Source organism: Sinohyriopsis cumingii, chromosome 1 (assembly GCF_028554795.1).
Source record: "Sinohyriopsis cumingii isolate HCF-2022 chromosome 1, ASM2855479v2, whole genome shotgun sequence".
Classification (NCBI taxonomy): domain Eukaryota; kingdom Metazoa; phylum Mollusca; class Bivalvia; order Unionida; family Unionidae; genus Sinohyriopsis; species Sinohyriopsis cumingii.
In genome coordinates this window covers 53,396,990-53,411,341 of record NC_142961.1, presented here as the reverse complement: position 1 = coordinate 53,411,341, position 14,352 = coordinate 53,396,990, and the positions used below count along the sequence as shown (strand labels likewise).

The window sequence follows — 14,352 nt, the reverse complement described above, 5'->3', positions numbered from 1 at the left end:
AATCCTGACCACATATAACACTGCCAGAGATATGTTACATTAGATAGAAATTCTAGACCAGGAATGCTGAATGGTATTGACAAACCATACTATGAGCGTGCATATCCTGTGACTGCAGATATTTATGCAATTTATCCACTAAATGATGAACCTGATATTGATGATTTTTTACCAATGCGGACTAATGTTGTTCTCAATTATGTTGCCCAGAGAGTCATGGAACATTCACAGATGCATTATGAGGAAAGGGTCTCACAGATCTACGAATTTCTCAAAGACATACAACTCAATTTTATTGGATATGGACATGGAAGGATTATGGAAGACTAAACATGATTACAATGACATCATCTTGATCAACATGGTTGCATGTTACCCAGAATCATTTCTTGGAGCAGGTGAATGTCAAAAATATTTTGAACGATTTGGTCATCCAACACATGAAATGAATAGAGTTGTAATATATGGGCTATTACCAGTGGATTTTTGTTTAACTGGATTTGCTGAGATTGAGTTTTTGAATTTTCAAACCATGTACATGTTATAATCCCTGTCTGGTTTGGTCATCATTTTAATAAACCTGATCCAGAGATAAATCCATTGGACTGTGGTGCAAAAAATAAACATGGTTGGGCTCCAATTGTGCTGCTGCAATACATGCTCAATGCTGGAATATTAATATCGCTGATGGTAAATGAAGCAGTAATTTCATATAGACCACAAAGAACAGTTTGGATGCCAGAACCTCGAGTGCTAGAATCTGGCAATGAGGATATATTGTTCAGCAAGGAAATTTTTGGGAAAAATCATTGGTAAATTTACCTATGGTGCTTCGCCTGGTAATAAATGACATTGTACGTGACTGATCATCGACAATGCTGAATTAGATTTTATAACCAATAATACAATAAACAAGGGCACATTTGTATATCGAGAAGGTGCTTATTTGCGAGATGGAACTAAACTAGATAATGTTGTATGTTATGATGGTGATTCATCACAGTTTACTCATTTGAGATTGCTAGCTTATGTTTCTATAAACCTGCTATTGATGGTTAATAGAATTCCTAAGGATGCTGTTAGAGTTGCCACATATTCATTTTATATCAATGAAGAAAATATAGGACTGCTACATGAATATAATATAAGTATAAAAGAAGCACCTGGGGCAATAGCATGTAATGTTAGTGTTTATTCACCCTGACAAACATTCACATCATTAGTCTAAAAATTGTTAACTACTGTACATGTACCAAGATTAATGCATGTTCCCAGCAGGGCCTCCATTATATTCCACTTTTATTCCTTAGATTCAGCTCTTAAGGCACTGCTTAATAATCAAAATATTTATTTTTAATTACTGCATTTGCTGGCCTATAAGATGTTACTTTTTTACCAGAAAATCTTAGCTTCACCTTATACTCCAAATCATCTGAATTGCTCTATCGTATGTCACATAATTTTTTGTATGGAGAAAAATTCTACATTAAGTACGTAAAATAATGCGTACAAAATGTTATTTTGGGAAGAGAATGTATGATAAAATATAGGACTCCACATTGAGAAGGATTTTAAACAATTACATGATCGTCACTAATAAAAATTAATGTATATCTGATGTACTTGTTCTAGAGCAGCATGCACTAGTAAAACTCATTGCATATATATGTTTTACATTTTGTACATGTTAGAAGATGAATAACCAAGAGAAAGATATTCCATATCATTTTTTTCTTCTTGCACCTCACGATTAAATAAAAATTATACCCATTATGATAGAAAGAGAGATGGCTTGATGGTTGTCTTGTTCACTTACCTGATGACTGTGATCCTACTCATGTACAAGTGCAGCACTATATTCCATTATCAGTTAATACCACTGGGTAAGCAAATCCTTCTAGTTTTAGTTACAACTTCCATTGTGCAAGAATCACATGGCTTTGTGGTAGTACTTACATGCTAATTGAAATACTAACACCTGTTTAAGGTCAAGATTTGGCAGACCATATTGAATTAGTGAGGCTACCAATAGGGAAATGAGGCTACCCATAGGGTTTTTTTAATATGGTACAGTATGAAATGCCAGGTGGTTCATAATGTAATTTTCTCTACCATTTACATCTTTTGAACTTCCTAGTATGCCTGGTGTCAGGATAATGTGACTGGGTGAGACGTCTTGCTACTTGTCTGTTGCATTATGTCCCAGTGCTAGACATCACTATAAACTGCCACACTGCAGACATCATAGCAATATGACCGAAAAAAATCTAAAGCTATGTTTAAAAAAATCCAAATCACATCAGTGTCAGCAATTTAAAGTAACATTTAGCATGATCAAAGATCAAAAACAATTGCTGCTTAAGTACAAAAAGAGTACATGCACTTTAAAAAAAATGATTATTTGTTGGGAATGGAGAGTTCATTGTACTTGCAAAGAAAATTAGTATGTGAAATGTTTATTCTTGGGATTTAACTTGAACAGAGTCTATAAGGTTCTAAATATTGTGAATATTTAAACACTGAAGGAATATGATATGTATTTTTATTGTTTGCATTTACTATTTAATTTATTAATGTTTTCTCTCTTTGACAAATGCTTCAGCTAAACAGGGACAGTAAGGTAGAAAAAATATAAAGAGCTGAAATCTGTATCTCTTTGCATCTCTCTTTTTTAAAAAAACGCTGGAAAAAGCATTTTAGCATTTATGATTCAATTTTCCTATTGCTTGTAATCTGAAATAGCGTCAAGTTATACCTGGTATGTATGAAAGCAGAAGTTAATGTAGTTCAGTTCCACACAACATCACAAATTTTATCCTCTCTGTAACTCAATAAATTTTCAGTTCAGCATCATTATATGTAGCTAACAGTACACAATACATTTTAAATAATTGGTGTGAAACAAATTAGGTGCTTTTAGTTGCATTTAAGGATCCTGACCTGAAAGGATACTTAGTTAGAGAGATAGAATGAAATTCACAATGCTGTGTGGAACAAAGTGAAAAATACAGGAAACCAAGTTATTGATCTGGCCTAGTCTTATACTTAGCATCTACTTATATATTAACAAAGGATGGAAAAGTTACCAAATTTGCTCATTCAACTTATACTCCGCATCAAATTATAGGCCAGGAAATATGGTAGTTTTTGGACATTTGTTTTCAGTCTTTGTTTCATTTAACGATGTTTATTTATGTTAATATATATTGGTAATGCCATGGTATTTATTCATGTAAGTCTCTTAACCAGTGACTCTTATACTTGCCAATAGAAGTGTCAGAACTATGAAATCAAAGTAACAACTAGCATAAGCAAAGATTGAACCAAATGCTGCCTAACTACAGGAAATGTACATGCACATACTGATAAAGTGTAATCTTCTTTGGTGCAAATGAAGAAGTCATTTTATTTGCAGAGAATACAGCATTGCATTTGAAATGACCATTCTTGGCATTTAACCTAAGTGGAATTTATATGGATTAAATATTTTGAATATTTGAATATAAATTTTTGAAACAGAAGGAGTATAGTTTGTATTTTGTGTAATTTCCATTTACTATTAAATTACTGTTTTCTCTTGGACAATGGGAATAATATGGTACATTGAACATAATTGCATGAAGAAGGGGTAAAATATCTTACATATTTGTACATATTTTATTTTGATCACAAGGTGCTGGAATAAACATGTGTGATAGAATCGATTTGTTGGTGTCATAATTTTTGTTTTCTAACTTATGCGATTATGTGGCTTTAGTACAGTCGTATCTGATACAAGTGAATTTAATATTGACAGTCATGTACATATTTTTATGCCTGTGAATGTAATACTATTATGTACATATTTTGTTACAAGTGAATTTAATATTAAAAATCATATACATATTTTTATGCCCATGAATTTAATATTGACAGTCATGTACATATTTTGATACAGGTGAATTTAATATTGACAATCATATACATATTTTTATGTCCATGAATTTAATATTGACTATCATGTACATATTTTGATGCATGTAAATTTAATATTGATGATTATGTATGTATTTTGGAATCTTTCCCAGTATTAGCATCTTTATTTTGTTTACGTTATCTCTTCCTCAAAATGATAAATAATTCATTTACACACCATTTTTCATATTTTGACACAAATATGTATATTTTTCTTGCACACAAAATTACAAGAAATACAGTAGATAAAACCATATTGTTATTGGTTTTTTGAACTACTAATACCAGAATAAAGTTTGCCTCTTTATTGTTTTGACATTACTTTAAGAAACATATTTTTCCTTATCTTTCTTAGTAATGTAAAGAAAACATGTCTTTTCATCGTCATTCTTAGATTTCTATCAAATTCTTTTTTTCTCCTGATTCAGTATAATTAAGGCCATTTTCTTCGTTTCTTCATGCTTATTACTGGACAGATTTCTTTATGCTAAATATCTTATTCACCAATTAGCGTATAACATGGTGTTAATGATCAGTACGTTTTGAATTTCTTATGTGAAGGTGCTAAATTTTCAAAACATGTGAAAATTTAATGCTTTGATTGCAGTTAAGCTCTCAAAGGGGAAACTTAGCAGGTTCAGGAAATGTTATACTTTTCTCTTTTTTTTCTCCAGCTTGATAAGAACAAAGCTTACTTTGTGCCTTCCCGATTTAGTAGATGTGCTGATACAAAAATGCTGTACACAAAAGGTCCAAATGATGTGGTCTTCTACATTGACTTTCATGGTTTTCTACCAGTGATCCTTTTTCATCGACTTCTTATGAGGGCTGTGCATTTTACTCAAGAGTATGGAAGACATGACCCGTACTGCATTTATGAGCACATTGCTCGCTACTACTTGGATAATGAACATGACTTCATACTGGAAATGATGAATAAACAATACCATGTGATGAAGGTATGAACTTTTTCTAGGATAGATTTTGATTTTGAGCCTATTTTTCTTTTATCTGCATCAGGAATAAACAAGGTACATGTCTCACATTTCCTAAAAAGTCATGTCAGCAGCAGAATTGTGATTGACAAGAATATACAGATTTTGTGCAAAGTTTTTGAAATTGATATTATTTAGGTATCATTCATTGTTTGCTTTGTGTAAATGTTTGCCAGAGCACAAGGGAGAAGTTTGAACTAGAGGGAAAAGGAGTTTCTAATTACCCTGACAGATATTTGCAGAAGCAGACCATGTATTATCATTATTCTTTATGTGATAAGCTACAAAATGTGTAAATTGTATACCAGATACCTACCAAAAAAATCTACTCAAACACCATGTACAATTCTGATGTTTGAGTGTGGCAGATGTCACAAAATAGGAAATGTTAAACCAGCTAAAAGTGATATGATCACACAAGAATATATGTTACATGACTGCTTACAGGTTTAATAAAGTATTCCACTTGTGCAAATATACTAACAGGATGACAGTCTGCAGTCAAGTTTTAAATGGAGAATCCAAGAAACCAAAAACATACACCTGATTTTATTCCTTGCTCTCATTATAGGTTAACATAGTGAATGTAAGTCTTGGGACACTATACAAAGTTTTGACATCCTGAATTATTTTCAAAGTAATTTTTTCCCCTCTTTAAAACTTTAGACATTCAAATCAGTGTAAAACTTTTTTCATGTGCTATAATGTTTGGGCCACCATCTTTTTTAAGTTAACTTGAACAGTGTATTTTACTGATCATAATGTAGAGTTCCTGATTTTCATTTGTTAAGGGACTTCTTCCTTTACTCAGTAGATGAAATTGTTGTAAATGAAGATGATATGTATTATTTCGGAAATTATTGAAGATGCTTAATCATCGTATGTTTCATTCTGTTCACATTTCAGATGTAATGCATAATTTCATTGAACACTGGCAAGCGTTTAGTATAACTACTTTATCCATAATTACATTAAAATTTGTCATTATTTACCAGCATATACAATATTTTCTGCGTTGAAAGTATAAATATATTGCATATTCAAATATGGTACTGATATTGCAGCAAGGAAAATGGTAACTCTCTATGGTATATCACTTACATTGAATGAGTAGGTGTAAATATTTGTAATGCTGTAAATTGCAATCTCCTGACCTTCACTTCCCCAGTATGATGTTTACATTTATTAGATTGTGTCAGTGCATCCATAGTTTTCTCAACCCCTCTGATTCCCAAAGTCTTGCATAAATTGGGGGAATTAGAATGTTACTTTTGATTGCTCCTTTCAAGCAGGAAAAATTAAAGAGGAACAACCTATTGAATTCAGTAGCATGATCCTAGGATGATCCTGCCTTTGTCCCAAATGCTCAAGCAAATGCCAATGCAGGTTTTCCATCTGAACATAGACATGTTGAACCTGCTTACATCAGGACATCCTTTTCCCAAAAATTTGTTCTTAGAACAAGTGGTGGACAAAATTGCTTAGGCAAGAAGGCCAACCAGGTTGAGGCCATTGAGTGGATATGGAAAGTTTTCACACAGTGGTATTAGTGGGGAAACACTTCTCTCCCTTAAATGGCCTAGTACTAGAAAATGCTAACATCCTATGGATTAGTGAGCAGAAGTTAGTTCCATTATATTCAGGGTGCACCATTCTATGTATTCAGATAGATTTCTGCATCATAGAAAGGAGGAATATAAGCCAGAATACAAACCCTTCTGACCTTCTTTCAAACTTGGATCTGTCTCCACTGAAGGTTTTGGCCCTTTATGTTAAATGGAGTTTTCTGTCTGGGCAGACATGGTTGACTGACATGCACTGTGGAACCACTCTGGAGCCTTCATGACTTGCCTTTCATACAAAACTTAATTCATAGTCATTTTGGTTACATCAGGCTGAGTCGGTAATGTACATATCTTGTCAGTCAACTATCTGCAATTGTGATTCAGTTTCATTGCCTCCTCTTTCATTGCAATGAACATATTCCTGCTCATGGAAATTGATCATTTGTCTTGAAACCTCTGTCTTCTTTGGACCATTCATCTCAGTGGAAGCTACAGAACCCTGTTGGGACTCTGAAGTGATACCCAAAGTGAACTAAGCCAATCTAAAATCATATATCTTACTTGTTCTTACCACTCAAAAAAGGAAATGATGATATATTCCTGATTAGAGTATTTTGTCCTGGATACAATGCTTTATCTGCTCAGCCTACAAGGAACTAATCCAAGACCAGATGAAGTTCTTATGTATATTATTAGCTCATGACGTTCGATTGGTTGTCACTAGCAGAGCATTTAAGTGAAGCTGCTCCCTAACTAACATCATCCACACCATACAGTGGAGGTCAGAGACATTTCTACCTTTTACCTCGATGACCTTTCGTCCCAAAGGGCTGAGTTTAGTTTAGTTTTACATTTTTAAAAATACATTAGTAGCTGGGGATTACAGAATGTACAGAACAGAAGGTAAAGGTTTACAATGAAAGCCAGTGGCTTATAATGTTCTCTTTTTTTATACAAAAATTGTAAATATATGTGAATGTCTGGTGGATGCTTTGGAGTTCTAATGACAAACATTTAAATTGTTGAATAGTCAGAGTGAAGATTCTTATAATGAAAACATTGAATTTAGCCAAAGTATATGAAGCATAATGAATAATAAAGGATTTGGTCAAAGATGAGGATAAAGAAAGGAAAGAAAAGATAAAGAGAAACCGCTAATAAAAATGTTAGACATCATGTGTAAAGTTACAGAAATAAGGAAGAAAGAAAGGAGAATAACAAAAGAAAGAAAAAACCCAAGATTAAAAGTGTAGATTACTTCCTTTTCAAGAAATTTTTTGCAGAAGCAATGAACAATTGTCAGGAAAAAGGAATTGCTGTTTATCTGTTCATAACCTGTAGAAGTGCATGCATGTTAGTAACAAAAGTAAATCTCTTCGACTTACAAACAATGTCGAAAATAAGAATGTTTACCTTATAGTGTGAAGGATAATACTTACCTGATCATAATATATATAGTAATATGGGCATACCCTCCTAAACCCCGCTCAATAGTTACATTACTGGAAGAGTGTTTTAGCGCTAAATTTAAAACAAACTGTTTTGCTTGGGATGGCTGGATTTGCAATGTACTCCTAACATATTATATAAGTATTATCCTATTTTACTCAATTGGTTTTCACAGAGTTATGTCTCAATTAAGTTTATTTAGATACTTTGTATGTCTGATTTATGGATATAATTACTCCTCAGCAGCACTTGCTGGACTGACCTCCAACATTGGAGTTATTCTTATGATGTTCTGCAGAATCTTGGTTTTAGCTGGTAAACATCAAGAGCATTTTTCCAAAACTATGTCTCCTTTGGGAAAAATGGTTTTGTTTGAGAAACATGACCAACAGACACGTTTATCGAATACCTTAACACCAAGTGAGCTTTGGCATGGACCTATGTCCATAGTGCATCATATTTCATCCATTGTATTTTGTCTGTTATCCATTTTTCAACAATTCCTTGTTACCACTCAAGAGTCAATAATTTGGATCAAGTTTTAATAAGACTTGGAATCTGTGTTTTGAGTTTGAAAATGAGAGAGAGCCATGCATACTAATGAGGTAATTGTGCATCTAATTGGTTGGGCTTATCATCATTCTGGAAGCTACAATTCTACTCCAGTTTTGATCATAATTAGAATTTGGGATTGTATGATTAAGAAATTTGGCAAGTTGGAAAGATGAATGATATTTTGGAGGCAGGCAGTCATGCTTCTAATTAAGTAAGCTTCTTGCTACTCTTGAAGTCACAATTTTCATCTTTTTGGTTGATTATGAACAAGAGGTGTATAATAATTATGCTTTTATATCTAGAATTTTTTTTTATTAGGATATAGTGAAAAGGGTAAAATTAACATGATAAAATGTTTAGAAAATAGTTACATTGGATGTGTTCTTTACAGTAGTACATAGGATGTTTTCTTAAAATAATACATAAACCCATTTAGTGAAATGGACATCTGTTACGAAGGTAGGTGAGTAATATCAGGTCCACTTGGGCCACTGGTTTATTCTGCAGGTGGTGGTTTTGAGGATTTCAGAGTGTGATGATGACAGTGTTAACCATGAGGACAAAATTCTATCACAGCCAGGTCCTGAAGCATGTGCCAGAGTAAGTTGTCTTCTGTTTTCTTTTTCTTTTTATGTTCTATATTGAGTGCAGACATAGCATCCAACACTGACTTAATCCATAAAATGGCATCCAGAACAGTGACAGTCTTAGATATTTCAGTTGCTGTAGAGCACTCATCCATTTTGGAAAGAATGTGTCACAGCAGTTTCTTCTGATAATTAATTTTTACAGCCCGAATTATCCCAGCATCACAGGGCTGTAGTTAGATTTTGTATTTGGGGGCAGAAAGACCAGTTTTACATTGCTAAACTGAACATCTGGGTGTGCACTGCAGTTGTCTATGATAACTAAAATGTTCTGATTTTTCCTTCTCATTTATTGTTTACATTTGCAAGCCAGTTACAAAAGATGTCTGATGTCATCCAAGCCTTTCTGTTGGATTCTTAGGCAACACCCAAAGATCTTAAATTAAATATCTAAAACATCTTGGGTTGCATGATTTGCCTATAACTTAGGGATCCAGTTTTTCTCCAGTTGCACTACATGCTAACAATATTGTCAACCTCTCCTTTTCTTTTTTCCCTCCTTTGTGAGCACTGTCTTTCTGCACTAGGGACCTGTCAGCTAGTCCTCTGTAAAAGAGTCTTGTTTCATCAGCATTAAAAATATCACTTACGTTATACCCTTCATTGGTGCATGGTAGTCTTTTTTTTTCTAGTCATCAACTGTCTGTAAATTCACATCAGCTGATTCTCCACTGAGCACACTAGCTGTGATGTTGTATCTATTTTTTAAGCTTTCCAGCCATCATTAGATGCAGCAAAGTCATCATAATTAATTTCTGCAGAGACAATAATTGCCTTTTCTTGAATCAGCTTTCCACTTACTGGTATGTTTTTACACCTTGCAACACAAAACCACTCCTAAACTCGCTCATTTAAATAACCCATACATTGTCCATTGTGCCTTAACATACTTCCTCTGTGCTTGTGCACCTTTCTGCCATTCGTTTCTAATGGATTCCGTGTCTTTGATAACAGTTTGAACTTGTGTTTTACCAGTGTTTAAGCTGGCTGCTATTTTATGAGCGGTTTCCCTTTTTTCACTTCTTTCAATACTTTAATTCTTTCCTCCATTGTTAGATTTTTTTTATCTTTATTATCTAAGGTTCTGCCATTGTTATTAAAGTGTTGATGTAATAACAACTAGATATATTTTGGTTTTGATCAGGTTTTGGGGAAATGTGTAATAAATATATATTATGTACCAATGAATGAAACCAAAAGACATAATTACCTCATCAAGAAACAATACATTTATTTTGAGACGAAGTTTAATTTACCAGTGCTACAGGTCGATTATAATGAAGATTGCAACTATATGCACCCAGGTAAATAGAGAGTGGCTTAGTAAAATACTGTAACAAAAGAAATAAATAAATTTAAAATAAAACACACAACCCTTCAGTGATAACAAATCCAGAAATGATTCTCACTTACTAGTATTAAAGACAAAGAGCTCATTGACCCACAGGCATTACAGATTAAAGCCCTTTCAAAAGATTTCTTACTAGAACATTACCAGCGTTTTGTGGGTTTTCACAAAAACAAAGAAAAAATACAAACCTCTGAAATGACTGCATACGTCCATCATTACTCCCTTTGATGAAAACATGGCTAATCTAATATTCACATGACTTCAGCACAACAATGGTGGTTAGTGATGTACTTTAGTCTGGTTTACAGCAATTGTACAAATGACACCATATGCTTGTAAATTTCACAAGACTTGTAGCCAGCCAATTTTTTTTTCTTCAATACATTATTAGAAGGATCTATACCAGGGGTCGGCAACCTATTTTATACAGCATGCCACTTTTTTCCAGATTAATTACAAAATGAACAAGCACATGCCACCAATAAGAGAATAAAACTGTTAAAATCGAGATTTTTGGCTGCCCTTTGCATGCCATATAAAATCTCTTAACGTGCCACCTTGTAGCACGTGTGCCATAGGTTGCTGACCCCTGATCTATACTATTTATGTGGTTGCTGTTACAAAGGATCAAATAATGGTTAGTAGTGTTTTTCTCATGATATGCTGGTTGAACTGTGGTGTTATTTAATGTGTACTTTGTTTGCATACTACATGTGTCCTAAGCTGTCATGTTTACAAAGGATTAAATCAAGGTCATTGGTATTGATATCTGTTTTTGCAATGTGGTCATTCATAGCAGTGATGAAATGCATATTTTTGCCAATATTTTGGTTGCTAGTCATGTTTTGCAGGTAGTCATTCATGATGGAGCATTTATATGCATTACAAAGGTGGTCGTAAATGACAGGTGGTCACCCATAGCAGAGGTCACTCATAACAGGTTTTACTGTATAACAAGTTTTGACAAAAAAGAAAACTTTGATTTAGTTTGATTATTAAATGTGTTGGAAAATGTATCATTTTAGTTCTGGATTTGATTATTAAATGTGTTGGAAAATGTATCATTTTAGTTCTGGATTTGATTATTAAATGTGTTGGAAAATGTATCATTTTAGTTCTGGATTTGATTATTAAATGTGTTGGAAAATGTATCATTTTAGTTCTGGATTTGATTATTAAATGTGTTGGAAAATGTATCATTTTAGTTCTGGATTTGATTATTAAATGTGTTGGAAAATGTATCATTTTAGTTCTGGATTTGATTATTAAATGTGTTGGAAAATGTATCATTTTAGTTCTGGATTTGATTATTAAATGTGTTGGAAAATGTATCATTTTAGTTCTAGATCTGCTACTGCTATTAGAATTATCCTTATTCTTATCCTTACACTGGCTTCCCTTCAAACTAATTATTTACTAAGCATCACTTTTTCTTTCAGAAAACTACTCTTCAGAATTTCACCCAACGTCATTATTTTATTCCACTCTACAGTTTGTAAAATATTAATTATTAATTGACAAAATGCTGACATAATACCTAAAAAATATGTATCAGATAATTAAGGAACATATCTGATGGTGATGTTTTATTTGATCAGATTCACAAATATATCTTGAAGGACGAAGATAGAAGTTTGTCATAATTGCTTGTATTCTCCTTTCTTTATTGGGAATTAAGCTTCACAAATTTTGTTATGCGGTTATCATGTGCTGACACTGTCTGATACAAACCATGTGATGTTAGGGACTAATGTAAAGTTTAAAGTATGAACCATGTGATGTTATGTAAAGTTTAAAGTATGAACCATGGGGCAGTTATGGAATTCAAGGCTTTTGATATGTTTATAGTACATACCCTGGGGATACCAAAGACTTATAAAAATGGTACTAACAGCTACCTTGCTCGTTACTCAGCATTAAGAGGTTAGTGTTAGAACTGGTCGGCCTGGTGTCAGGATAATGTGACTGGGTGGGACATCATGCTACATGTCTGCGGCATGATGCCCCAGTGCTAGACATCACTATAAACTGCCACACTGCAGACATCGTAGCAATATGACTGAAAAATTGTTAAAGCTACGTAAAAAAATCCAAATCACACACACTCATCACACACATACCCTGGGGTAATTATTGAGTTATAGGACTTTTGATAAGTCTGTAGTACATACCCTGGGGCAATTATTGAATTATAGAGCTGTTGACAAGTCCAAAAGATAAGTTTTCATTTTATGTTTTCAAGCTATACAGAGTTTAAACGATTAATTAAAAAGAAAAACATCATGACCAAATACACTTAGTGTGTGTAGTGTAACCACCTTTGACCAAATACACTTAGTGTGTGTAGTGTAGTCACCTTTGACCAAATACACTTAGTGTATGTAGTGTAGTCACCTTTGACCAAATACACTTAGTGTGTGTAGTGTAGCCACCTTTGACCAAATACACTTAGTGTGTGTAGTGTAGTCACCTTTGACCAAATACACTTAGTGTGTGTAGTGTAGTCACCTTTGACCAAATACACTTAGTGTGTGTAATGTAGCCACCTTTGAACAAATACACTTATGTGTGTATAGTGTAGCTACCTTTGACCAAAGGGGCCCCGAGTGGCCGAGTATTCTAAAGCGCTCTCCGTTATGGATCACTGCCATGTCACCTCTGTCTGCGTAGGTTTGAGTCTTGGATTCGGCTAATGTGGGTATGTGAGAAAGCTTGCCAGTAGCTTCTCTTGGGTCGGTGTTTTCTTCTGGGTTCTTCCTCCAGCATTAATACTGGCCGCCATGTATAGCCTATCATGTGGTGAAAAATGGCGTTAAACCCTACAACAACAACAACAACAATCTTTGAACAAATACACTTAGTGATGATAAAACTGAGGCCATTCTGATTACAACACAAAGACTTTCTCATTCACATCCTTTACCTCAAACAATAAATATTAGCAACACCAACATTAAATTCACACAGTCAGTATGAAACCTAGGTGTTACTCTGGACAGTACTCTCACATTGCACCAACATGTCTTGAACATATGCAAGGCTGCATATCTTGAGCTGAGATGCATCAGCTCCATTCACAAATATCTTTCAGTTGATGCCACTAAAACACTTGTGTGTTCATTAGTACATTCAAGGCTGGACTATTGTAACTCAATTCTGTCTGGTTCATCTCAATATCTACTCCAGAAACTTCAAAAAGTTCAAAACACAGCTGCTCGGATCATACTTAGAGTACCATGATCAGAGCAGACCTCCCCGCTGCTCTGTATCCTACACTGGCTATCCATTCGATCCAGAATCAAACACAAAATTTGTTCTCTGTGCTACGTTTCACTGACGGACTCTAGTCCAACATACCTATCCGAACTCACACGTGTACACACTAGCAAGATCAAGATACTTATGCTCTTCTGACAATCGTATACTCATTATTCCCACTATGAAAATAAAGTCATATGTACAGCGTTCTTTTGCATACCATGGCCCAGCAACGTGGAACGAATTACCCACTGAACTCAGACACAAAGACACAGTGACCCCATTCAAGAGTGCTCTCAAAACTCACTTATTTCGACTGCAAGAACAAACTTAAAGACCTAATCATGTTTCTTACCTTAAATATTCTCAGCATTTTTTTTTTTTCTACTTTCATAGTGTTTGTGTTTGTAATCATATCATTATATATGTTTTTTATTGTAATAACCTGCATTTAGGGAGTGAGGTATGCATACATGTATACGGTAAACACTATTCATACAAGCCGCCCAATTCGATCTAGATTTTAGTGTTTTTTTTTTTTAAATCAGTGCATTAGCAGTGAATTGCTTAAATGAGTT

General features: G+C 33.9%; 1 protein-coding gene across 3 annotated transcripts in view; it reads left to right on the top strand.

Annotated features, from left to right (window-relative positions):
- The window catches only part of LOC149806881 (uncharacterized), a 164,042-nt gene that overhangs the window by 95,168 nt on the left and 54,522 nt on the right, over positions 1 to 14,352 (top strand). For all 3 annotated transcript variants that reach the window (XM_089959097.1, XM_089959101.1, XM_089959088.1), the window contains 2 exons: positions 4,629 to 4,913; positions 9,026 to 9,118. In XM_089959097.1, the coding sequence (XP_089815223.1) occupies positions 4,629 to 4,913; positions 9,026 to 9,118 (378 nt within the window). The remainder of the gene's footprint in view (positions 1 to 4,628; positions 4,914 to 9,025; positions 9,119 to 14,352) is intronic.